The sequence below is a fragment of the Arvicanthis niloticus genome, chromosome 11 (genome assembly GCF_011762505.2).
Source record: "Arvicanthis niloticus isolate mArvNil1 chromosome 11, mArvNil1.pat.X, whole genome shotgun sequence".
In the NCBI taxonomy this organism is placed as follows: domain Eukaryota; kingdom Metazoa; phylum Chordata; class Mammalia; order Rodentia; family Muridae; genus Arvicanthis; species Arvicanthis niloticus.
In genome coordinates, this window is record NC_047668.1 from 32,317,410 (window position 1) to 32,343,721 (window position 26,312).

The window sequence follows — 26,312 nt, forward strand, 5'->3', positions numbered from 1 at the left end:
TGTAAATGTACCAAATGTCATATTGAGAACTATTATGATAAGAGTGGTCTTTCCAAACTATAGTACATTGATTGTACAGGAATACACACATATATTCCTATATTTCTATATAGAATATATTGTTATGCCAAGGCTGCCATCTATAAGTCATGCCCTCTGTGGGCAGTTACACTACTTTCATTGTTAATGGTGGTGGGGCTTGACTATGGAATCTGACAGCAACCAGGAAAGATGAGGGCAAGCAGGAAGCATAAGCCCACAAATTTGACCAGAGAGGTTGTTTACATTTCTGATTTTTACACTAAATGCAACCCCTGGCATCCAATGAAGCCACAAGAAAAGGCAATGACCTTCATAGAGGCAACCATTACAAATGTATCTCTGAAATGTCTTGTCCAAGGAAGAGTGAGGAATCAAGAAAAAGTCAGCTGAAATAAATGAAAAGAGAAATCAAACAAGACAGAAGGCATTCCATTTGAGATTCTGTTCAACAGCTATTTTTTGACTATTTCCCATGTGTTAAATAGGTTTCTGGTCAATAAGGATCTCCTATTTGTCTCTGATGAATAGGCTCTTGTGGTGAGGGAAGGCACCAGAACACAAATAATGAACATCATATATAAGTAAGTAAGCAAATAAACAAGCAAAACAAACAAACAAACAAACAAACAAAAAGTGTGTCATTTGGGGAGGTGAACTGTATATAGCGAGAAGTTAAACAGAGCAGTCAATCTTAGAGGAGAAATATCCACATCCATTGCAGAGTCTCACTGTTAGTGCACAAAGTCCAAGCTCTTCAGAGCAAGCAACTTAATTATCTTTGAATGGATGGATAGATGAAAAAGACAGTCCAGTAATTATATCCAGTGGGATAATATTTAGTCTTAAAAAAGAAAGTTTTTAATGCATATATTGCCACAAAAAAAATATTTAGGCTATTAAAACACTCCTTTAGCCAGAGTGAGTCAGGCATATTTGTGATTAGTGTCCTGGCAAAGAATAGGAAGACAGAGTCAAAATTGTGTTGGACTGCCTCACTGTCCAGGGACGTGTAGGTCATTAAAAATTTGTTTTGCCCTGAGGGGGATGATGGAGATCTGACCAAATATGCTGCCCTGGCGAGCTGTTTTCCACACGAGGCAGAGGAAGCCATGTAAGCTGAACCAGAAAAAATGGTTCTGACTCCATTTAGGGTAAAGACACTGATAGTCCTCAGGGGTGGGGGAGTGGTAAGTTTCTAGATGCATTTTCAAAGTGTATACAATGAACTTTCTTGTTGCATTTGTTACAGTAAAAAGGAGAGTTTTTAAGGATAGAAAATTAAGACAGAAAAAACTAGCATGTTTGTACAAGATGAGAGAACAAAAGAAATCATGCATGTGGGGTGTGTGTGTGCATATACACATACTCTAGATGTTTGTGTGTGTGTTGGAAGTTTATGTTGGAGTATTCTTGTGGTGGGGAGCATTTGGGGTGTGATAATTGAAGGTGTTGGGAATATATACATGCATACATTGGGCATCTGTACATGTTTGGTGTGTGTGTTGTGTGGGTATTTGTTGGGAATTGGTGTGTTGAGTACATATATAGAAGTATGTATGTGCAAGAAGAGTTTGTGTTAAGTGTATATATGTGGAAGGAATGGTTGGGTGTATGTTTTGGGGTGCATGTGTTGATGAGTGGGTATGCACTGAAAGGAGGGGAGGTATTAGATGTATTTTGGAGGCTATCCATTATTTGTTTAAGTAGAGGTGTGTGTGTGTGTGTGTGTGTGTGTGTGTTAGGAGTAGGGTAGGAAATATAAGATGACTAATTTCTAGTTATCTAGTTCTAGTGAGAGCTTGTGTGACTGATTATAAACACCAGCCATACTGCATGTGCTCAGTAACCGTAGCACTGTGACCTTCCCTACAGAGACTCCTTAGTGTTTTCATCATGGTCCAAAGGTGATAGAGAAGTTGGGAATGTTTCAGGCATCCATCTGGATGTGATGCAGTGCTGTTCTCTGCCTGTCTCAGAGTAGACTGTCATGAAGAGTTTTCCTGGGGAGTGTTGTTCCTTATCCTTCATGTGCAAATAAATATAGGCATATGAAAGAAATTGTACATATTGCCATATGTACTTTGTTTTGTGAGAAAAACAAAAACAAAAAACCAGAACACCTTGTATTATTTGAGAATGTCTAATTCATAATCTGATGCCTTTAAGAAATGACCTACAATTACATATACAGAAAAATGTAGACATGACTTTTCATCTGTAATTCACATATGCATGAATATAATATGTCATTGTAAATCATTTGTGAATGGGAATGAAATCCATTGTTTTAGGTGACACGAATCAGAACATGGCACAGCCCTCTCCAATCTTTCAGGATCTTCCCATTTATTAAGAATTAAATTCAAAACACTGCAGTAGCCCCCAATGTCCCACCTGCCATGGCTTCATTACCTTATTGAATGCTTACTTGTTCATATGAAATCAGGTGCATTCAGGGTGATACGGCTACAGACTGCTTGGTTCTTCAGATGCTCTTTCTTCTCAGTTAAGATATGAAGTTTATAAAGTTAAGAGATCAGAACTGTCTGTGAATCCAGCTAATGCCATAAATGGGTGGTAAAATCCATTAAGTTAAAGAAAGTGAAAGGGTTGGAGTTGCAAGGAATTCCTGTGATGAGCCACTCAGCAGCTTATGAAGAGCTCATGTGGGAGTATATTGTTAGTAAAGGAAGACACAGACCATGTGTGCAGATAGTGACCAAAGCACAGGGAAGGAAACCCTATTGGGGATATCTTTCCATGAGATTTGGAGTAATGGATTTGAATTTTCAGGGAGATAGAGCTATGACTGTGCCTCGCAAGATGCTGCCACATTCTTCCTGAGCAATATGCAGAGCCTGTGTTCCCTTGGCCCTCAGCTTCCTCTGCCATCACTACCCTGTATTCCACTGCCAGTGATCTTCACCAAGCCCCGTGTGCCTCTCTGTGTGCCCACAACTATGCTGTTGCATGCTCCTTGATAACCTATCTGCCTCATTTCATTTTTGTTTGTTGTTTCCTGTCAGTCTTCACTAATGTCCACGCTCATTCTTCATTGCTGGTAGGCATTCTTCTTGCTGTATTGTCTCTCACTACAGAAAAGCTGTCATATACAGCAAGAACAGAATGAGACCCTGTATCAAACAAGTTGAAAGGTGAAGATTGAAACCCAAGAGTGTCCTCTTACCTCCACATGCAGGACCTTGAATGGGCACATGCTCATTCATACATGCATATGCATGTATACACAAACACACACACACACACAAACACACACACAATTTTCAGGCTAAAGAGTTGAGCCTATTTCTTCTTTAAAGGAAGAATGGTGTTCCTTGATGCTCTCTTTTTCTCTTCTTGCATTGGCACATATCAAGTGAGTGGGTAGTCTCTTTCACTCATCACTTGATACATGGCACTGTGAGTCGTAGTAACCTATTAGTTGGCTTCAGTTGAAGGACAGACCTTCACCCGACTCAATGACAGTGTAGGCAATGGATTGGCTTGACTAGACAGGAACTCTTTCCAGAGATCTGACTCTGAGGAAACACATACTCTGAATCCATTGCTCCAATCTCATGGAAAGATATTCCCAGTGGTATTCTCTTCTTTGTTCTGTGTTTAGTATCTGGACATATAGTTCATACACACACACACACACATACACACACACACATTATGGGTTTAGATATGATCTATTTATTTATATATGTATTTGAGAATATTCTTTATTGTCTGAACTATATAGGTTTATATCCAGTTGTTTATGTTTATTTTAATGTGTTTTTTCTGTACTCTTGGATTTCTTCACGAGTCAAGAAATGCTTATTTCCCATTGCTATTTAGAAAGAACTAGATAATGTCAATTTTTTCTAATGAGTATGTAAAACAGTCAATTGAGAGTCTAAATCAGTAAGTATCTTTAACCCCTCCGAACTCTATTTTTGGATCAACATTCTGGAAAAGTGGCTAGTGTCTGAGTGGCAAAACAAAGAGGACTGTATTTGGAGGGCACCAACATCCACATGAGGTCATCAACATCTTCATGAGGTCACCAACATCCACATGAAGTCACCAACATTCTCATGAGGTCACCAACATCTATATGAGGTCATCAACATCTACAGGAGGTCACTGACATCTACATGAGGTCACCAACATCCATGTGAGTTTAGACTTTGTCCATGCACACTTGTCATTAAGGAGGTGTCATTAAGACATGTTAGACGGTCATTAAGACCATCTGGATAATCATCCTGACTGTTAGCATGAGGAAAAGCAATTAGGATGTTTGGACATTTTCTAGTGAATATTTTCATATTTCTTTAATGTCTTGTTCGCAGTCCTGCCTCTTTTCTTCCCCTATATCTGGTTCTTTACTGAGTGTTTCCTGGGGCCAAATATCTCTCGTCTCTTCTCTAGTTCCTTCTATGTCAAGTTCTAGCAGTAGTTTCCTTTTCTAACTCATTTTTCTAAATAGCTCTCATTTATTTCTCCCCTCAAATTTTGTTTAAAAAGCTGTTTGCTAGGGTAGAGAGATGGCTCAGTGGTTAAGAGAGTTACTGGTGCCTTCATGGTGGTTCACAAGCATCTGCAACTTCAGTTTCAGAGGCTCCAACAGTCTAGGTTGGCATTTTGGATACTGCATACATGTGAAACACACAAACTCTTGCAAGCACCTATATACAAAAGAAAATTAAATAAGCAAATCTTTTTTTAAAAAAAAATTAAAAGTTAATTTGCTGATAACATTCCCATTGTTCGGTTAGTAATATTTCTTATCTGATACTTAATTTTTTGAAAGCATATTAGAGTTTCAGAAGTTTTCACAATAGTTAGGTTTTTAACGTGTGTCTTTTGTATCCTCTGATGTGAAAAAAATGCATAGAATCTGTGAGTCTTGCTTGCTTTATTTCTTTTTTAAAAAAATCATATTCAAATGGTGACTTTTCTCTTTCCTTAAATTCTCGAATTCTTGGACATTTGTCAGTTGATAGTTCTTTCCTCATTGTTTCCTCTCTGCTCAGTTACATCTCTCCTATTCTATGAACTCATGACTACTTATCTGATTTTGTGGCTTATAATCCACTGTTAGCATTAGTTTTTGCGTTTCTGGAATTGTGCCAGCATCGGCCACTCCAGGCCTTTCTGCTTGAGTCCATTTGCCTTTGAGCACACGCCCTTATCTCTTCTTACAGTTCTCTTGCCACCATAAGGTGCTTCTTAGCTACATCTAATTTTTGATGACAATGTCCTGGAGTCAATCACTCTCAAGAATCTCTGTGTTTCGTTTCGTTTTGTTTTGTTTTGTTGGAAACTGACAGTAGAATATTGGCTCTATGATGATACATTTTTGCTGTTGGGGTTCTAGGATTATTAGGTAGTGTATAATAACCCAAACAGACATATATGTTTTGCTTGTTCTCTTTAACAATAAACCCTATGAATGCCTTTGAGGAATTTGTTCAAGAAAAATTATACTGCCTTTTCTACTCTGTATTTTTATAACAGTCTTTTTGTCTTTCATACATGCCTTAGCCTAGTTTGTGTTGCTGTAACAAATTATTATTATTATTATTATTATTATTATTATTATTATTATTATTGATACAGAACATGAATTTATTTGGAAAATGGTTATGGAGAGTACAGTGTCCAGGATTGTGGTGCTGACATCTGGTATGGGCCCCCATGCTGTGTCACAACATGGTGGAAGGACATACAAAATAGGCATAAGATAGCGAGGAAACTTGGCAAACTCATCTGTGCATCTGGAGCCACTCCCACGGTAATGGCAATGATCCATACTCTAACAATGGTATTTAATTTCAATAGGAGTTTTGGAAAGAGGACACAGGCTGTCGTAGATATTTTAGATCCATGCCAATATAAATAAGAGCTTAAAAACTTCTGGGATATCTCTTTAAAAGTTACTAAATATGGGACTGGAGGGTTGGATCAGCATTAGCTGCTGTTCCAGAGGACATGGGCTATATTCTTAGCAGATAACAATCATCTGCAACTCTAGTTCATCGGAGCCAATGCTCTCTCTATACTCTGTGGACACCAGGCACAGTGATGCACAGACATATTGTGGCCAAAACACTTGTGCACATAAAATATATATTTTTTTAATTTACCAAAATAAGAGATCTTGGGAATATTAGTTCTATTTATGAGATATAGGCAAAGGAAGTGTTTATGTCAACAATAGGAAAATAATCAGGATTGAATTTGAAATTGAATAATATTTGGCCATTGCAGTAGACAAAGTGTACTAGTTGAAGTTAATGAGCAAAAAGTCACAATGTCACTATCTGTAACCAGCTGTTGACATATAGTTCTTTGGTTTAACAGAAAATTTGCAGAATATTTTGGATCAGAACATCATACAAACTTTCTATAGTCATAAATACATAGCTAGTTCATTCAGCAAATGGTTGCTATCTGGACAAAATTCTAAGAATGTATCTTTTTTTACAAAACACTTTATCAGTCATAGACATATATACTTATACATGTATACATATATAAACAATAATTAAATAATAAAATGTATTTAAAAAGTATAGGGGGTTGGGGAGAATGTATCATTTCTTAAAGGCTAAGAATTACTCTGAAGAGAAACCAGAGAATTAAGAATGAATACTTTGAAATGGAAAATTCTACCAGATAATGATCTATTTCCCTTTCTATTTCCCTTTCTTTTGCTGTAACAAACACCATGACCAAAGCAACTTTAGAAAAAAAGCTATATTTCATCTTACACTTTTCAGGCCAATGTCCTTTCATGAATGAAGTCAGGTTAAGAACTGGAAGGAAGGCATGTTGGGTATTCACGTGGTATTATCTCTGACCAAGGGAGTAAGGGAGTACGACAGAATCTATGGAAGAATGCTGCTTGCTAGCTGGCTTGCTCAACCCTTGGACCTTTTGCCTAGGGATGGTGCCATCTATGGTGGGCTGGGCCATCCTGCATCAATTAATGATCAAGACAGTTTCCCAGAGACATGCCCACTGGCCATGTCTGATCTAGGAAATTGCTCAATTAAGGTTTCTCTCTCAGATGACTCCTGGCTCTGAGACGTTTAGAATTAAAGCTAACTGGGATATGTGGTAGGTTCCCCCCCCCCCCCCCCCCGCCATGTTTTCCATTGTCTTCTTATTTTTGGAGTGAATACATTTGCATAAGAATCAGTTCCCTGAGGTGGAGCTTGACTAAAAAACCCTTTGTGAATCCAGAAAGATTGGCACAGTGAATGTGTTGACTGTATCACAAATAAACCAGACCAGTTATTTGCTAAGAAAGTGCCTAGTGCCCACCATAATAAAGAGAGGAACTTGAGAAAACATTCTGAATTCTTTGAGAGGATTTGCTGTAATGTCTCAATAACACAAGGTCATTTTACTCATCAGTGAATAGTTATACATGATATTCCATGAAAACAACGTCAGAATTGATACTATTGAAGAAAAGAATATTGTGTATCTTTTTATCAGGTCATGGAGCCATACTAAAGATGCATAGCATTATTGGAAAAAATTAGTAAGTTATACATAATGAGTAGAATTATATTTTTTACATAGTATCATTAATGAATGATTCAGACTTAGGTGATTTTTCCAGCTGGTGAGAGGACCACTGTTTGGAGGCTTAATGGCCAGCAGTGTATGCTAGTAGCAGAGTTTATAGAAAAAAAAAGTATTGAGTTAATTTACATATCTCTCTAGATAAGTTTCATTTAGATATTTTCTAATTGCAACTTCTCATTTATGACATTCAATCAAAATTTCTTTACGTAAAACTGGTATGTGATTGTTTTCAAAGATCTAGTGGTTTTTTATTTTTTTAAATCAAAGAGCTAATTATTCTAACTACCTAAGGATTATTCTTAGAATACTTGTTCCAGTGACTTCTCGCAGACAGAAGTCTTACTAGTAAAATTCATAATAGTGTGCTGTTTCCTCGTTTTATTAAATAGTCTTTGGTATTTGAATTTTTATGATGGCACTCTGAGCTTCAAGCCCTCATAAACTTTTTTTCCTGAGGTCCTGCAATCATTTTCTCTCAAAACTAACAGGGATGGGAAGGGTTGTAGCCCTGAGGATGCTGAGAGGTGAGTGCTGATGTGTCTGAGTGGGGCCAGCAGGGGCTGCAGCCAGCAACAAGGCTGCCGCATTCCTCATGTGTCTGGCCTTGGACTCACTTAAACGTCATAATCTGGATCCTATTAAGGGAATTTTGTGTTTTTCCTTTGTAAGAGTCACCCCCTACCATGACAAATATTTTAAAATATTTTTTTTTAAAGTTGGGAAAGCAAACTTTTTCCCAAAAGAAATTTATAGTTCAAATTTATACCAATTTCTTACTAACTAGAGCAAGCTAGGCTCTCCCTAAAGCTTCAATTTTCCAACTCTCCTTTGGAAGAAGCAGGGTTTTCTTTTTTATGGGCAATGGGATAAAAAAGCTACAGATGTACGTGTGCAGTGACATGCTTCAGAATGTACCTGCAGAGTGTGGTGTTTTTAAGTCTGGAACAAAAAAAATGAAAGAAAGAAAGAAAGAAAGAAAGAAAGAAAGAAAGAAAGAAAGAAAGAAAGAAAAAGATGAAAGAAAAAAGTCTGTATTGAGCGCTAAAATAACAGTGTTCACATATGAAGGAAATGATAAGCTTCGAATCCAGTTTGCATCCCCCCTCTCTTTTCCTGGGAAGGAACTCAGGCTGTGCCAAGTCATTTTTACAAAGCAGGGCTTCCAGGTACCCACCTTTCCCATGAGTGACCACTGCCTTTTTGCCGTGCAGGACTGTCGTGATGCCTGTGGCCAGAGAGTTTGATCCAGACATGGTCCTGGTTTCTGCTGGATTTGATGCATTGGAAGGCCATACCCCTCCCCTTGGGGGTTACAAAGTGACAGCAAAATGCAAGTATCTCTTTCAGGACTTCTTGAAATGCTATATGACACCATACACCATTTAGCTCTTTAAGATACATGCTAACTTTTACTTGAGTTCAGTAAACTTTGGGTAGATGTTTGAAAATGATTGGCGCGGTATTTATTGCTCTGTCTAGTTCATGTCTCTGGAGAAATTTTCATTGAAGAAAAGCAAAATGGTTTCCTATGGTGGACTTGATGGACATATCAGAGCCTTCATGTATTTTAGGAGTCTTAGTTTTTATTTAAAGACTAAAATGATATGACTTCTGTTTACAGTATATCAACTGATCTGAGAACTCGTAAGTCTAGAGGAGCCACTGACCTTTTTTCAAGGGAAATGTAGTTGCTACCTTTATTGCATTGTACATGGTATGGAAATAGGTATTTGACAGTAATATTATGTACTTCAGGTTCAAATACAGGCTCCATGGTGAAACCCCAAGGGTCTCCGAGATCAAGGCTGCTCTTCTGCTGGTTGCAGAGACAAAATTTCAGGCTGTGTTCCATAGCAGCCAGCTACCCAATAAAGAAATGAATTTTATATTTTAATTCATTTGAAGACTACAACACCATGGAACTTAGCTAAAAAGAGAATCTTCTTTAGGAACAATTTTTTTGCTCTCTGTATGAAAGCAAAGCATATAAAAATACATTGGCACCATGTGTACCTACTAAGCAAGAAAAAAAACATATAAAACTGCACAGTGGATGGTATCCAGTATTGTATGCTTTGGGGGAGTTAAAAGGCAAATGGAACGAAAACAACTCAAGTTGTTTTAAGTGGGGGAGATGAGTTTGGAATGAATGTGCTATATTAATTTGAAAAGAACCAAAGAAACAGATTCATGCCAACCTTTGTTTTGAGCTGGCTGCTCATGTGAGAACATTTCTGCACTCTAATTATTCCAGTAACATTGTTAGGTAGTGGCTATTTTTAGCATCTATTATTTACCCAGGATTCTTGGTGCCTTGTTGTCTATAGAAAACATATTAGAGCAGGCAACTCTGCACAAACAACAAAATATAGATAATGCATAACTTTGCTAAAATTGAATACGGAGCCATTTTTTTTGTATTAAATATCTTTATGGTTCTTCTGGTGATTTTGCTCTCAGAAATGACCTCAAATAGAAGTCAGTCTTCCCATTGTAGATAAGCCTCATTTGAGGCAAGGCTGGTGACTAGTTCATTTTGAATAAAAAATCTCAAATGATACAAGACACATGGAGAGAAATAGAGAAATGAGGGGAAAGAGGCCCTTCTCATTAAACCCGCACAGCTCCCTCAGGAGTAGGAAAAATGCTGGTCCTTGAGTCTTTTTCCTTGCCAAAAGGTGGAGGAGGTTTAACATGTCCATCTCCCAAAAATAAAAGGGACTAATCATTGTGTTCAATTTTGGAAAATTAGTTTTAAATCTCAAAGGTCACATTGAAAAGTAGAATAAAAAATAATAACAATGTGGTCTCTTTTGGTTACAGATACTAGGAACATTGGTTCCAACACTTTTTTCTTTTCTTTTTGCTTCAGTAGTGTCAATCAGCTTTCATTGCTGAGATAATCGACGTCTATAATGGGCGGGGAAGGTTTGTTTCAGCTAACAGCATTTGAGTTTGTAGTCATCGGGACTGTTGTTGGAAACCCGTGATGAAGCCATACATTACGGCGCGAATCAAGGGGCAGAGTACAGCTGTTTATCTCACTGAACGTGGCAAACAGAGATGGGAAGGCACAAGGCTGACATAATTCTCTTCAACAGCATGTCCCCAGTGACCTAAAAGCCTCCTATCAGTCTCCACCTCTTCCCTATAGTTCCTCCTCAGGACCTCAGACACAAGGTCTATCAAAGAGAAAGCAATGAAATCTTCAATATTTTAAATCCACTAATGTATCTGTATTCATATAGGGTACATTTTATTGCTTTCTATTCCCCAAATAAATTTGAATATAGAATGCTCCCAACTTTCCTTCAATTCCTAGCCCCTGCCTATCTGTTTCCTCTTTAGCTCTTTTCTGCTCAAGAAGACCATGTACTTCTTTGCCATTGTTTATTACCTTACAGAAGCAGGCACATCTAAGGTTTTCAATATCTAACTATTGCTCTTTGGTCAATCAGCACTATTGCCTAAGGAAAGCACATAATGAGGAGAGGGGATCTTAGAATGCAGAATACAGGAGAGGTTGTCCTGATCACACATTTCATAAATGGGATTAAAATATAGTGTTTATGGATTTGTACTTAGCTGAAAATGAATAAGCCACGTACAGGACTTCTTTCCACTAAGGAAGAAAATAATCTCATCATATACAAAATAATTGGAATGTGCATTCAAAAGCTCATAGTGGGGCCACAAATACCATCTAGAGTAACATGAACACCAGCACCCACTTCTGAACAACTGTATGCATCATCTTAAGGAGGCTTCAGTCTGCTGGCTGTTTTCACTAAAGAAGTCACTACCTTAACAGTGTGTGCCCTGGGATTACTGCACAGCCTTCCAGAGATTCTTCACTGGCTCTGCACTGGCTTGCTGCATGCAGATGCATTTCCTTTCAATTTGCCAGACAGGCGATTAAATTTGAGATCTCAATGCTTCAGGCCAGAAGTCATCCTTTAAGTGTGGAGTCCCAGAATAAAGTTGAAAATGGAGTACAAATTTGAAGTAAATTGTAACTAAACTATAGGAAAACAAATGTTCCACTAAACTTTTTCAATTCTGGCTAAACTCATTCTTGCTCCAAGTAAAACACTGGATGATTTGATCTGAAAGCCTTTTTGAGGATACTGTCACTTCAGACATCTGAAAATTTATTTCCTTGGCACATCAAATTGGATTTTTACAGTACTTTACTTTGTACTTTTTAAAGGAAAAGAAAGATCAAGTCAAAATGACAATAGATTTTGTTCATTTTATTTTTTCCCTCCAGACCCTTCCATATACAGCTCCTTGCTTTCTTTCCAACTCATGCCTTCTTCCTTTAGTAATTGTTGTTATATGCATATATGAATATACACATGTATTTTTAAATATAACATGATTTATCTGGATAATAAGATAACATTTTGTAAGAATAATTTGCTTCAATTAAAAACACAAAGTTCTCATGCTGAAACTGAAACAGGCCAGTGATTTAAAAGATCATGCAAGGCTTTGCACTACAGCAGACAGTCCAGGGGGCAGACAGTGTTCACCAGCTTTGTGCTGGAGAATTGCCTTGAGGCTCAGAGACAGTGTTTACCAATAGATGGGTCAGACCTTCTGTGGAAGGTGTCAGTGGATTTACATCTCAGGGTAAGTATCAAATAGTAGCTTCCACTCATACTTTGACCTTTGAGAGGCTTGGCTTGCGTGATGACTCGACAGTGAGTTTGCTGCAAGGAAGTCAGTTGTTCTGTGCTTTCTCTGTGGGATTCTCTAGCCAAGACTGTTTTCTTTCAGATATGAGTTTGCAGGCAAAACCATGTCTGCAAAGTTGGTTATTTATGGAGAAGACAATTTTTATTGGATATTTTATTTACATTTCAGATGTTATCCCCCTTCCCCCATTTCCCCCTACCTAGAAACCCCCTATCTCATCCCCCCCTCCTCCTGTTTCTATGAGGATGTGCCCTCCAACTTGAGATTACTGTACAGCCTTCCAGAGATTCTCAACTGGTTCTGACTGGTATGAGATGAAATCTCAGGGTTGCTTTGTTTTGCATTTCCAGATGACTAAGGATGTTGAATTTCTTTAGGTGCTTCTCTGCCTTCAAGTTTCCTCAGTTGAAATTTCTTTGTTTAGGTCTGTACTCCATTTTTAATAGGGATATTTGGTTGTCTGGAGTCTAATTTCTTGAGTTCTTTGTGTATTTTGGATATTAGCCCTCATTTTAAACATCTAAATAGCTGCTTGACTTTAAATCAAAAGAAGAAAGGCTGGTTCAATGACAAAAGTTTCAGTCTAGATACAGAGAGGTGATTTTACATTAAAGGGGATTCCCAACCAACACTGTTTTCTTTTGTCTTCATGTTTTAGTTATAGCTCTGAAACTACAATATAAGGGTGGATTTCATTTGTGCTACAGTTGAAAACATTGTTTTAAAATGGAGTTTGTAACTATTTATTTAGAATGTATATCCTTCTTAAATCCAGAGTTAAGGTTAAGTTCCATCTCAAAAAGCAGTATTCTTTGCTCTAAACCTGGAACCAAATATGACCTTGAAATTATCTATTTATCTTTCTAAAGATACTACTCTGGTTCATAACCAGCTGTCTTTGTGTTATAGTTTAAGAAGTTATATATAAACTATATGTAAGTTACATACCATGGCAGCAATGCCACATCCAAGGTGACTCTTCACCTCACAGAGTTCCTGTCTTTATGGTGCTATCACCTCAGGAGGTAAAAGCTCTTTAGTTCAAGCTTGTTTTCACAGTGGAGGTTGCTTTTCTCTTTCCCATGGTTGTCCATGCTGTCTGTTTTCCTTGGTGTATAGTAGTGCGCACTCCTGTGGACAGATGGTTTATGCCATGTGAAGAAGAATCTTTTTTCCTTTGGGACTAAAATGCCAAGCATGTCTGATAGACTGTATATTACTTTAAAACTATATACAATTTTTGCTTTAATGAGAATCCTGTACTTCCATTTTTCTCATATAATACAGCATCAGTTTTATTCAAGTTCTGAAGAAGAAATGAGGTAGCCTGGCTCAGAGACTTGCTTTCCTACTGTTTCCTAGACTGAGAGTTACTTTCTGCTGTTTGTAAATCCCCTCCTCACTCCTAGGAATGTGGCTATGGTAGGGAGAAAGCATAGTTTTGGACAAGCGCCTGATTAAATGGACCCATGTCTGACTGGGAGTTTTCTCAGGGAGGAACAAATGTTTCCTTATAGGTTAGTCTCCAAAAGTCAATCAAATACGTACAAAGGAACAAACTTGTTTGATATGGCAGACAGCTGGCCGATGCCATCGCCTATACTGTGCTGCATCTTGGTATGTATGTGGATGGTGGAAGATTAGAGTGACCTGCATTCATGCATTCTACTAGTCCAGAGTTAAAAATAGACTGAGCCAGAAAGTAAGAAATGGTGCAATTGACTTCTCTTCATTACTGTGTCTTTCTCTTCAGTGGCTCTATATCTACCTTAAATTGCACATTTTTTTTAAATCTCCAGTTTTCTCCTCACTTATAAAGAATCTGATTGGATTTACTTGTGTTCTTTATTATATAATTCTTCTTTTTCTCTAAAGGAAAGTGCATTTCAGCCTCCAGAAAAAGTCTATCCTCCAATCATCGACTCTTACCATTATTTGTGACTGAGGAGTCAGTACCATGACTTCTAATGACAGAATGTTAGCCCACGGGCCATTAGGATGGAGAGAACAGTGTTTGTAATCATCAATAACCAACCTCAAACTTCTCTACTGCATTTCGTTATACTAGGGTAAAAACTTGAGGAAACCATTTGGATATGGTGGTAGATGCTGTTAAAATCTCCACATTCAGAAGGCAGAGGCTTCTCATGAGCTTGAACCCAGTCTGTTCTATATAGTGAGTTCCAGATGACCCAAGGTTACACAGTGAGAACCTGTCTCCAAACAAACAAGCAAGCAAACTTCAACAACAGTAAGACCTGGAGCAAAGGGGTCCGTACTGACTTTCCAAACTTTCCCACCACCAAGCTAGCTTTCTTGATGTGATTTGCACTGTGTTTTCAAACCCCAGCCCAGTGCCTGAGGTATTGCCCACACCATCTTTAAAGGAGCAAAGCTGCCGGTATAGATCTTCTACAGCCTTCCTGCTCTGAGAGGGAGTTCATTATCCATGACTATTCGGGTCACTACCACTCCCTTTTCAGTCTGAACCACAGATCCAGATCTCTTGTAATACTTTTACTAATACAAATCTGTATTTCTAAAAATTGTTCTTCAAAATTGTGACTTCTAAATATTTTTCCATTGCTGTGAATAGTATTAAAAATTCTAATAGTTAAATGAGGAAGTCATAATAGCCTTATAACTCTGGGCCTTGGACAAAATGCCTACCCTTGGCTATTAACATCTGCTAGATTCTAATTAGTGCGATCAAATTATTTACATCATTGTTTGGCAAAGAAGGACTAGAATTTTTTGGGGGGGTGACACAATTCATTTATTGGGGTCACATACAGGAGCACAGGTCACTAAAACTTCTACCCAGCACAGTGATGACTCACAGAACTCACAGCCCTGGGAGCTCCCACCCAGGTGACAAGCAGCCCTCCAGTCTCGCCTCCTCCAGCTATCATCATATAACCTCAAGGAGGGGTCTTGCAAGTCCTTCCGAGCTTCCTGAGTCTTAGGGGTCTCCTTGCTTCTTGGAAGGCAGGTTACTATTTGGAAGAGATGGTTACACAATAGTTTTTACCATAGTAGAATGTAGCTGGACTTGATTAATTCACACTGTGTTAACATAAGAAAATACCATAATAGTCTCATTAATTTGTGCAATGAGAAATAAAAGAAGGCTTGAACAACCGGATTCTGAGGTCCAGACTCCTTGGTATAATTCACTTCCAGTCTCTCCACTTCCAGTTCTGAAGTTGCTCTCCTATTAAGCGGAGAGCAGGTGAGAGTGTGTTCAGTCAGGATATGTGGCACAGCTCTCAATGATGAGTAAACTCTGAGTAAAGACGGGAAGTCATAGTTTTGAAGCAATCTAACTTGTTCTGTGGAATTCTAAAATAGATGATACATTTTTAAATTTATTTTTATTTTTTTAATTTATTTTTTACTGGATATTTTATTTACATTTCAGATGCCATTCCCTTTCCCCATTTCCCCTCCCTAGAAAACCCCTATCCCATGCCCCCTTTTCTTTTTTGCTTTTATACATTTTTTTAATGTTAATCAAAGGCTTTATAAGTTTGGTAATGCTCAATCAGAAGTGTAACCCAATACCCAACCTAGATATAAAAACTATCTTTGACTGGTGGAGATACATGAACATCTGCCTCCATGCCCCCCTCTCTTTCTCTTTCTCTCTCTCATCTCCTACCTTCTCCTCTCCTTCTTCTCCTCCTCTCCTTACTCCTTCTCTTCCTCTCGGTACTCCTCCCACCTTAGCTCCTTCTACATATCACCCTTCCTGTTAAAATAAAACTTTTCTCTCAAAATACAATTAGAGCATAATTATACAAATTTGTACCAGTGAGGTACAAGATAGTCCTAATACCCAGTCCATCATTTTGTTGACTAACCAGAACCTCTGTCATCTCTCCTAATTAAAACACTTAGTTCTGAACCTGGCTTTTTTCTTGGCTTTAGAATGAATGTCAGCTGAAAACCATCTACTCAAATCTTTTCTCTCAAAGTAAATAGCCAGGATTGGCTATGAGACTATAAGTTTTCAACCCCGTCAGAAATCCAGAATGACTGAGTTAACTGAAATTATGGGAAGCACAAAGCATAGCTTCTAAAACTTAGCCAATTTATAGATACCGCTGAACACCTGGACAGTCCCTATACTACAGAACGTTGGAGCATCTCATCTTCAACCTTCTGGCCCAGGATCAACTGAAAGACCTTAGTGATGCAGAATTGTTAAGGGCTGATTACTCTGTCTAGGCAGATATAATCAGTTGACTATTATGCAAATGTAAAGGAGAAGAATATTATTGAGTTCTTTAAATATTAAACTTCAAATAAGAATGAATAATTACTACAGAGAAGTGATCTGTGTGTGTGTGTGTGAGAGAGAGAGAGAGAGAGAGAGAGAGAGAGAGAGAGAGAGAGAGAGAGAAGGGTGGTGGCAGAATTTCTTTGTGCCATGTTAGACTGAAACGTGTGAGCCTTCTACAAAAGATACCATTACAAGGATATTCCACTATGTCCACATAAGTTGTTTGTTAACTAGGGGAAAAAACCAATTTAGTGGGGATCTAAAGAAATATCACCTAAAAGAATAAATAATTCACTAGTATAAGTTAACAATCTTGAATATTAGTGTTGACATCATTTCAAACATTTTAAATATTAAGTTAAATTAAATCTTGGCATTTAAGTACTCTCTTGGAATACAAAATACACAACATATATACTATAGTTTCTTTAAAGAAGGTGTAAGTTCTTATTTTAAAGGATAGAAGACTGGTCAGAAATCCCAAAAAGCACTCTCAGATTTTGGGTAAATAGTAGCTGATACAATGCAAATCATTGTAGTCTCTGAATGTAGCTCGTTTGCTACAATATTTCCCTAATATGCACAGGCCCCTATACTCAATTCTAAGCAACACATAAATTAGGTGTGGAACTATATACTTATGAACCCAGGTCTCTGATGTGAAGGGAAGAGGGTTAGAAGTGCAGGATCATCCTGGGTTACATGTTGAGTTGGAAGGCAGGCTTGGATACATGAGATTCTATGTTAGAGAATAAAATATAACAAAACAAAAGTCAGTTTAATAAGCCAAGTGCCTGCATCTCACATTTCCTTATTGTGTGGATGACTGCTTTGTAATAAATCCAGGGGCATTTGGACAGATACCGTGCCTTTAAAAGAAAATAAACAATTATTTCTTTGTGGTAAGACTACATTAATCCTTGCCCACCTAATCACTTTACATTTTGTTTTGCTATATTGAGAGAGAAAAATCTACTCTTGACATTTTAATATGATACAGAATAAATACTTTACTGTTATGCATTTTTAACAATTGAACTGTCTAAATACTGTCAATAAACAGGAAAAAAGCCACACTCAAACATTTGGAGCTCAATTCAATAGCATACTAAAAAGATATTTCACCATGGTAAAGTGAGATTTATATAAGGATGTATGAGTAGTTCAGTCCAGTCAAATAAAAATGTGGCCTACCATGCTAACAGAATAGAGGACAAAGCCATATGATCATTTCCCTAGATTCCTAGATTCCACACAGTGAATTCCTTTTACAGTAAACAAACAAACAAAACAAAACAAAACAACAACATCTCAACATTTCAGGGAAGATTATATACAATAATGAAAAGCCAAAGCCTTCTTTTTAAGACAGGAAAAAGGGTAGAAGACGCTATACTTGACAAATCTGATCAACCAAAGACTAGAAGTGCTAATTTTAGAACAATAAGACAGAAACTAGAAACAAAGGACTTCTCTGTGAGAAAGGAGAAAGATAAGTTCTGTCTATGTGCAGAGGATATAATTCTGTATATATATTCTGTATATATATATATATATATATATATATATATATATATATATATATTCATTCCTGAAGAATGCAGAAAAATGTGAGGACCAATCAATAAAACCACAGAGTTAGAGTATCCAACTACCAAAAAATTTCATAACAGAACTATTGACAAACAACAATTTATCCATAAAAAATGAAGACAATAATGCCAAAGCCAATGCCACTGGCACTCAGATGATGACAAATTTTTACATATTATTTCTTGACTAAAGGAGGAACCTCATTTCATCTTGGTTGTGTTATCATCATGGATGCTGTAACAGAAATGCCTGCTGGGAATTGTGGAGTGTTTGTGCAAGGCACTGTACATGCTATATCTCTGCTTTATCTAAATATGTTTTCATGATTGAATAAAATAATAAGTTTAAAGTATACCCTTTTGTATTTTACACTATTGTATTATTATTATTATTATTATTATTATTATATTCTTAGATTTTATTTCCCTGGAGTCTTTAAGCAAAATTTAACAGTCATTTACATTATGAATTTTAGTTAAGTGCCTTGTGAACTTTACAATGTTAAAGAATAACAAAACATAACCTGATCTCCCATCCTTTTACTTCTGCCTTCATATATTTTCTACTAGGTTTACAGGGTTACTAATAATATCATTGATATCTAAGTTTAGTCAGACTTATGAAAATATAGAAAATGAAATAAAATCTCCACAGTAGTGAGTTTCCTAATTGAACGACATTCTCCAAATCAGAAAAGCTGCTCTGCTAAAAGACCGGTTTACAGGCTCTGCTCCCTGTTGAACATGAGGATTTCTTGCAATAAGCAGGCAGAGTTTGGAGCTTAGGTTCAACACTGTTGCATGACAGCATCTCACTGGATTAAACATCTCAAACAGTCACATATGCCCTGCAAAAAAAAAAAATGGAAGTGGATTGATAAGACATTTTTCAATGTGTGCGGCACAATCCACTTACATGTAAGAACTAATGTAAATAAACAACAGAGCGGATTGAGGAACATAACAGCATCAAACTAGCATATCTTAAGTTTGTGAATAATTTTCTTTGTAATGACAACCAAGAGATTTACTCAAGTGAACGAATTATGTATGTTTAATTTTAGTATCTTTGTTTTCTTACCCAAATAATTGTCTGTTCCCTTACACTCTTCTGTGCTTAGTTACTGATGTCATAAAACCATCTTAAGCCTAGGATGATGATGCTTAACCTTAAAGACCAAAATTGCTATACCTGGGGCCATAGAGCATTGCTTATGGAGAGAAATGTATAAGTAGAATTTATTCTGAAAGAGTTTGACAACTGCAATCTATACTAAAGTATATACAGTATTTCACTAATATTAATGTGCACCTTTTTTCATACTTTAACATGTCTGAAATTACTATATCATTTTCATTTAGTGGCATTTCAGTGTCAGACCAGCAATGTATTCTTATTTTGATAGAATGACATATAAAAGAATGATTACAATTATATTGTGCCCCAATCAATGGCATCTTATGGTAAATGTAGTGTAACATCTTATGTTTTGAGATATTTTTTTAGGTAGCAGCCAAAAACCATGCTACAACTATAGCTTAGATCTTAATTTTATAATTCCTCTTTAGATTCCTGCTAATTCAATTTTGAAGAAACTGAAAGTAATATTAACAGGGGATTTATTAATATATGTTTTACTGTGCATTTGTTACTAGCTCAGACAATACGTGTCCTTCCTTTTCTCAAAAGTTCTGTAAGAAAGGGCTGTAAAACTCTTTGTTTTGGTGACTACTATCAGTAAAATCATTAGCTTCACTATTAGTCTTCTCTCCATCACTGTGACAGAATACCTGAGAAGACAAGGTGTTTTAGAGATTTTGACTCATGTTTACATACACCATTGCTGTATATGGAGAAGCAGAACATGGGGGCATAGCAGAGCAAGTTGGTTGCTTGCTTATACCCTGCCTTCAAAGAGAGAACAAGAGAAAGGTGCCAGGGAAAAGATACCTCTCAAAGCCATACCCAGTGACCCACTCCCCAATCAGCCTTCACCTTCTATAGATGTTCAGAATTGCGAGTTCCTCTTGGTACATTTTTCCTTTGATGAATATGAAGTGTCCTTCTTTATGTTTTTTGATTACTTTTGGTTGAAAAACGATTTTATTTGATATTAGAATCACTACTCCCGCTTGTTTCTTAGGACCATTTGCTTGGAAGATTGTTTTCCAACCTTTTACACTGAGGTAGTGTCTGTCTTTTTCACAAAGGTGTGTTTCCTGTATGCAGCAAAATGTTGGGTCGTGATTACATATCCAGTCTGATAGTCTATGTCTTTTTATTGGAGAATTGAGTCCATTGATATTAAGAGATATTAAGGAAAAGTGAATGTTGTTTCCTGTTATTTTTGTTATTGGCAGTGGAGATATGTTTGTATAGCTACCTTCTTTTAGGGTTGTTGGAAGATTACTTTCTTGCTTTTCTAGGTTGTAGTTTCCCTCCTTGTGTTGGAGTTTTCCACCAATTATCCTTAGGTTTGGCTTTCTCATTGTGTCTTGGATTTCCTGTATATTTTGGGTTAGTAGCTTTTTGTATTTTGCATTTTCTTTGACAGTTCTGTCAATGTTTTCCATAGTATCTTCTGCACATGACATTCTCTCTTCTATCTCTTGTATTCTGTTGGTGATACTTGTATCTATGATTCCTGATCTTTTTTTTTTTTTAGGTTTTCTATCTCCAGGGTAGTCTCCCTTTGTGATTTCTTTATTGTTTCTACTTCCATTTTTAGATCCTGGATGGTTTTGTTTAATTCCTTCTCCTGTTTGGTTGTGGTTTTTTGCAATTCCTTAAGGGATTTTTGTGTTTCCTCTTTAAGGGTTTCTATCTGTCTACCAGTGTTCTCCTTAAGTTCTTTGAGAGTGTTATTTATGTCTTTCTTAAAGTCCTCTATCATCATCATGAGAAGTGATTTTAATTCTGAACCCTGCTTTTCTGGTGTGATGGGGTGTTCAGGGCTTGCTATGATGGGGGAGCTGGGTTCTGATGATGCCATGTAACTTTGGAGACTCTTGCTTACATTCTTGTGCTTGCCTTTTGCCATCTGGTTAACTCTAGTGCTGCCTGTACTTGCTGTCTCTGACTGAAGCCTGCCTTTCCAGTTATCTTGCTTGTGTCTGATCACCTTGGCATCCAGATATCTCTATGATCTTCTCCAGCTGCACTGAGTACAGTGGTACCTCTAGGATACCTCAGGATATGGTGCCTCCAAGGTAGCAGTCCAGCTAGGTGTCTGCTGTTCTGGGTGCAGTGTCTCCTCTAGGATGTCTCAGGATAAGGTGCCCACTGATCTGAGTGCAGTCGCTCCTCTAGGATATCTCAGGATATGTTGTCTGACACTCTGAGTTCAGTTGTTCCTCTGTGGCTCTGGGTTCAGTGGACCTTCCAGAATGTCTCGGGCAGAATCCGGGGTCAACACAAGAGCAGACCAGGCAGAGGTCTGGTCCAGGCCTCAGATCCGGGTAGCCTTCACCTTCTATATGCTCCAATGGTCCATTGACTTAGGAGTTCAATAATGGATTAATTAATTGCTTAAGTCATTGGTTTTTATGATCCAGTCACTTCCTTAAGCTCCCTTCCCCCCAACACTCTATTAGAAACTAAACCTTCAATCCTTGACCCTTTGGGGAAATATTCCATACCAAAACATACTGGTTTCTCCTTCCTTTCAAAAGTCAGATCAATACCCAATGAATCAGTCTAACAATTTAGTAAGTGATGTCACAGGTCTATGGCAGTAATACATGAACAAATTTTAACTATGTGTCCAAGAATTACTGACCAACCTGTATGTAGCTGATAAGTTATCAAGTAAATTATGAGGATGAATGTGTTCCTCGACCCCAAAGGACGTTTTCTCCTCAATGGTCTCATGGGCCAGAGCCTCTATGAATTGTTTAATGGTTTCCAAACTAGCAGGCATCTGCCTCACCTGGAGAGCTTATTAGGTGTGCTGGGTCCTGTCCCAGAATTTCTCATTTAGTAGGTCTGGAATGGAGCCTGCAATTAGCATTTCCAAGTTTCCAGGTGCTGCTGCTGCTTTTGGATTGGGGGCCATGTTTGAGAACCAATGGGCTCTTTATAGAAAGAAAAAACATGGCATCTGGAGTTGAATGGTTTAATGGAGTTTGGGGTCTAATTGGTTAAAAATTCAGTTTTATGTGTTTTTATTTCTATTTTCTCAACTAGAATCAATACAAATTATGTACATATTGGTTAAGTACAGAGTCATTTTAAATATCAGTGAGATAAGAACTCTCAAAAATGTATATGTGGTATCTTAGAATGCTAAGATAGGAATGATTTTAAGCACCCTAAATTTCAGGAAACTTCTTTTTCCATATGTCAGAATTCATGTGTTAACATGCTTTTATAATCCTATATAAAAGTTAATGCTAAATAATCAAAATATTGAAGAAATTTTAATATTTGAAAATATCCCAAAACACTTGAAACACTTAATGCTAATCATTTTTCATGAGAAGAACTTCCTCTCTTTCGCTCTACTCCAACAGATTCTTTGAGTTTAATCATCTAATGCTGAGATTCATGGACACAGACAAATGACTGGGAATTGTGACAATTCTCAGGCCAGCCAATGTCATGATTTTGAGAGTGCAAGCTAGTTAGTCTGTTCTGTTCAAAGATTCCCCCTCAAATTTCAAACCAAGACTCACTTCTGTTTCTTTTGGTCCATGAAACCTAAACTGGTACTGGACTGAATACCATAAATTGCCCTTGATTCTTTGACACAAAGAACTCTGTAGAAATGAACTTTCTCTGATCCTAGAATTGCTTGCATTTTAAATGCACGATATAAAACGTTATGAGATAGTCTACATTCCTCAAGAAAGGCAAGATGCTGCTCGTTACCATCTTGCAAGATGGCAACTAAAAGGGCCAAGTTATCAGACAAGAAGAAAAGCTTAAAGCCAAGGAGGCTGTGACACACTAAAAAGAGGATCCTCAAAGCTAAACAATACAAGAAATGTCAGCACCACAGCTGACTCTTCTACAGAGGACCCCACAGAGGATTCCAATTTGTGCTTTCAATTTACTGTTTACTCTAAAGGCCACACACAGGAGAAAGGAACAAGAATGGAAGTGCCCAGATCTCCAGTTACCTAATATAGATATTATCTTACTGAGAATAGGCACAGAAGGCTGGTGAGCCACAGTACAAAGCCCAGCAGTTACCACTTGAGAAAATAGAGCACTCGTGTGCTCTGGGACTGTCCTATTGCCTTCGCTGGGCCTCACAGCATCAGAAGAGTGGCTTTCCCTGAGGTCACTCACAGCTGTATGCTACCTGATGGCTTTCCTCTTGTTGGAGTTCCTATGTGCTGAACTCACCAGAAATTTGTTACCATCACCTCTGCCAAAATTGATACTGTTCATGTGGAAACCCACGAACCATCCTACAACAGATGTTTTACCCACTCCAAGCATAATCATCAGAAGCCCAGACACAAGGAAACACCCTCCATGTACAGAAAGAGAAAAACAAAGACAAAGTTATAGAGTCATGAAAGCTAGGTAGGTCAGAAGGCTGATCACTCCTGAGTTTTAATCACAAATCAGAGCTACCATTCTGATTTTTACTCATGAATAAATGCAATTATTTCTATTAGAACTTATGAAATTCATTCCCACAGGGAACCTAGAGAAATAACTGATATAACAGACAAAAAAATACAAGCCCCATTTAAATTTGTTTATTGAATCTCCAAAACTCACCCTCTACAAGGACATTACTATTATTAGATAGTTGCAGAAGAAGTTGTATGAACTCAACTAAAATATAAGTTTTTATTTCTCTCAATATTACTTCTAAATGTGTGGAATTTTCAGCATAACACCTTGCTATATCTCCTGGCAGAGAAGATGGACACAGTCTACCCAGGGAGCAGCTCCTACCTGGAGCCCTTTCTCCTGACTCTCTTCTCTGCTGAGATACAGCATTAACTATCTTTTTAGAAAAGGTCTCACTGTGTAGCTCTGGCTGATCTAGAATTCCCTATATAAATCAGGTTGGTCTTTAATTAATTAATTTTTTCTTTTAATTTATCTATTTAGATGGTATGTTTAGTCTTTTGAGACAGGGTTTCTTTATGTAGTCTTCGCTGTCCTAGAACTAGCTCTGCAGACCAGGTTGGCCTCAAACTCAGAGATCTACTTGCCACTGTCCCCAAGAACTGGGATTAAAGGTGTGCACCACCACTGACCAGCATTAATTAATTTCTTAAAGCAGGCTCCATTAAATCTTTCCTTAAGACTTGTTTCTTATGTCTTTCCAATGGTGTCAGCTTAGACACGGTATTTTGCCTTTTTAGTCAGCCTTAATCACTTGAATTTTCTTACACTCAACTGAAATTATCTATTGCATAGATTTGTGAAGATTAGAAAACATTAAGACTAATCAATCTGGAAAGGTGTCATTTAGCAAGCACACAACAAACATCCTCCACCATTAAACAGTCCCAGTACTTTCATGTGCCTCAAGACTGCTTTAGACCTGGACGATAACAAGCATCATACACACATAGCGTACCAATCTCCTGCATTAGAGTTATGTATGTCTAGGCTAGTGTGTAGTTTTGGTTTGTTTCGTGTGCTGGGAGGAGATCCCAAGGCATTTTAGAAGTTAAGCAACTCCTCTATCATGTAGGTCTAATGTCAGATTTTAATGAGACATTGTTTTGAGAGATGGATTTGCTCAGTTGATCAGGTTGGCTTCGCATTCACTATGTAGCCCAACTGGATTCAACCTTGCAGTCCTGTTACCTTAGCCATGTAAGCAGCATGCATTATATAGACAGGGCCTCTCATACCGACCAGGTTTGTGTCTTCATAGCAACCTGTGTGCCTATTTTAAAATGCTAAAGTTAGAAGCCAGTGCTTTGCAGATGTTGAGCAAATGTCGCACTAGTGACCAACTAACTTCTCAAGCCACAACTATGGGCCTGTTAAATGCATCAAAATAACCTATTGGCCAGATCAGAAATAATTAGCAGTTGCTGAATAAAGCCTGAACCACCTGAGCTTACAGTTATGAAGCCTGTGTCTGTCCATGGCACAGCTCTCTCAGAATTTTGCATAAGAGAGAATCAGTCTAGTTGGGCCAGCACATGTAAACAGTGAAGGCTAGTGACAGCCCCTCCATAGAGCACATTTCTTCATTTGGTAATAGACATAGACATATCAAAGTTTTCCATATAGGGGAGACAAGCCTATTTTTACTGCTTGGGATATAAACAAGGAGTAAAAGAGAGGGGGTATGTCATAGAGACTGGGATTATGCTACAGCCAGCATAATTCATGGCCTTTTCCAAAGTGACTTTCTGAAACCATAGAGAAAAGATGGTTCCTGGAGTCTGAAAGAGATTTTGTGTGTCCGTGCATGCATACATGTATGTATTTCTCTCTCTGGCTGCACTGTCATTTGATTTTAAATGCGGCTATAAAGAGAAAGATGAAAGGGCTGGTGGGGGAAGTGACAGACGGGAAAATACTCTGCAGCAGCAGACAGTCAGGCCCAGGTAACAGCCTAGGATTTATTGGACGTAGCCACCTCCTTCCAACTCTGACCTTGTGGTATTTCGGTGAGTCTCTCTGATCTGTCTTTCACAGTGCACACTTGTAATATCCAGTGGTCCCTTTAGACTCTATTATCTCAGGTTCAAAGTCATCGGTTGCAAGCTCTGTTCACTTATTTGCAGTTTCCAGGGTCTACTGTAAGCAGCTTTCAAATGTTATTTTTAGTCAAAAATACCCCCCCCCTCCCTATAACACTGTCATGTACAGTATTCTTCTTTTTTGCTCTAGTGCAATTATCTAAATAAGGCACACAGAAGAGTCCCTAAAACTGTCACATTGCCTAAGTAGCCAGCAGAGGGAATCTTTTATTAAATGGAGCTAATTTCACTGAAGTGCCTAAAGAAAATGGGAGTGTCCGCTACTTGGGACTGTTCCAGGAAGGTCGTCTGCTTTTAAAAAGCTGCGTTTCATTAAGGATCTGTGATGGTCACTGGAACTTTGCCTGTTGTTTTACTCAGTAGTCTCTGGGGGACTATTTGGCACTAGGGTGCAAAATGAGCTCAGC

General features: G+C 37.8%; 1 protein-coding gene and 1 long non-coding RNA gene across 18 annotated transcripts in view; one reads left to right on the plus strand and one right to left on the minus strand.

The window, feature by feature from the left end:
* Window positions 1-26,312, plus strand: part of Hdac9 (histone deacetylase 9) — an 824,691-nt gene that overhangs the window by 711,297 nt on the left and 87,082 nt on the right. For all 16 annotated transcript variants that reach the window (XM_076941980.1, XM_076941976.1, XM_076941988.1 and 13 more), the window contains one exon: window positions 8,847-8,965. In XM_076941980.1, coding sequence (XP_076798095.1) covers window positions 8,847-8,965 — 119 coding nt within the window. The remainder of the gene's footprint in view (window positions 1-8,846; window positions 8,966-26,312) is intronic.
* LOC143443864 (uncharacterized) overlaps window positions 11,888-26,312 on the minus strand; it is a 42,208-nt gene continuing 27,783 nt past the window's right edge. Inside the window, exons 3-4 of one of the 2 annotated variants that reach the window (XR_013113183.1) lie at window positions 13,285-13,467; window positions 11,888-12,443 (exon numbers count right to left, since the gene is read on the minus strand). This is a non-coding gene — a long non-coding RNA (uncharacterized LOC143443864). Of the gene's footprint in view, window positions 12,444-13,284; window positions 13,468-15,800; window positions 19,062-26,312 lie in introns of those variants that run through there. The other variant, XR_013113182.1, reaches the window with a different exon arrangement.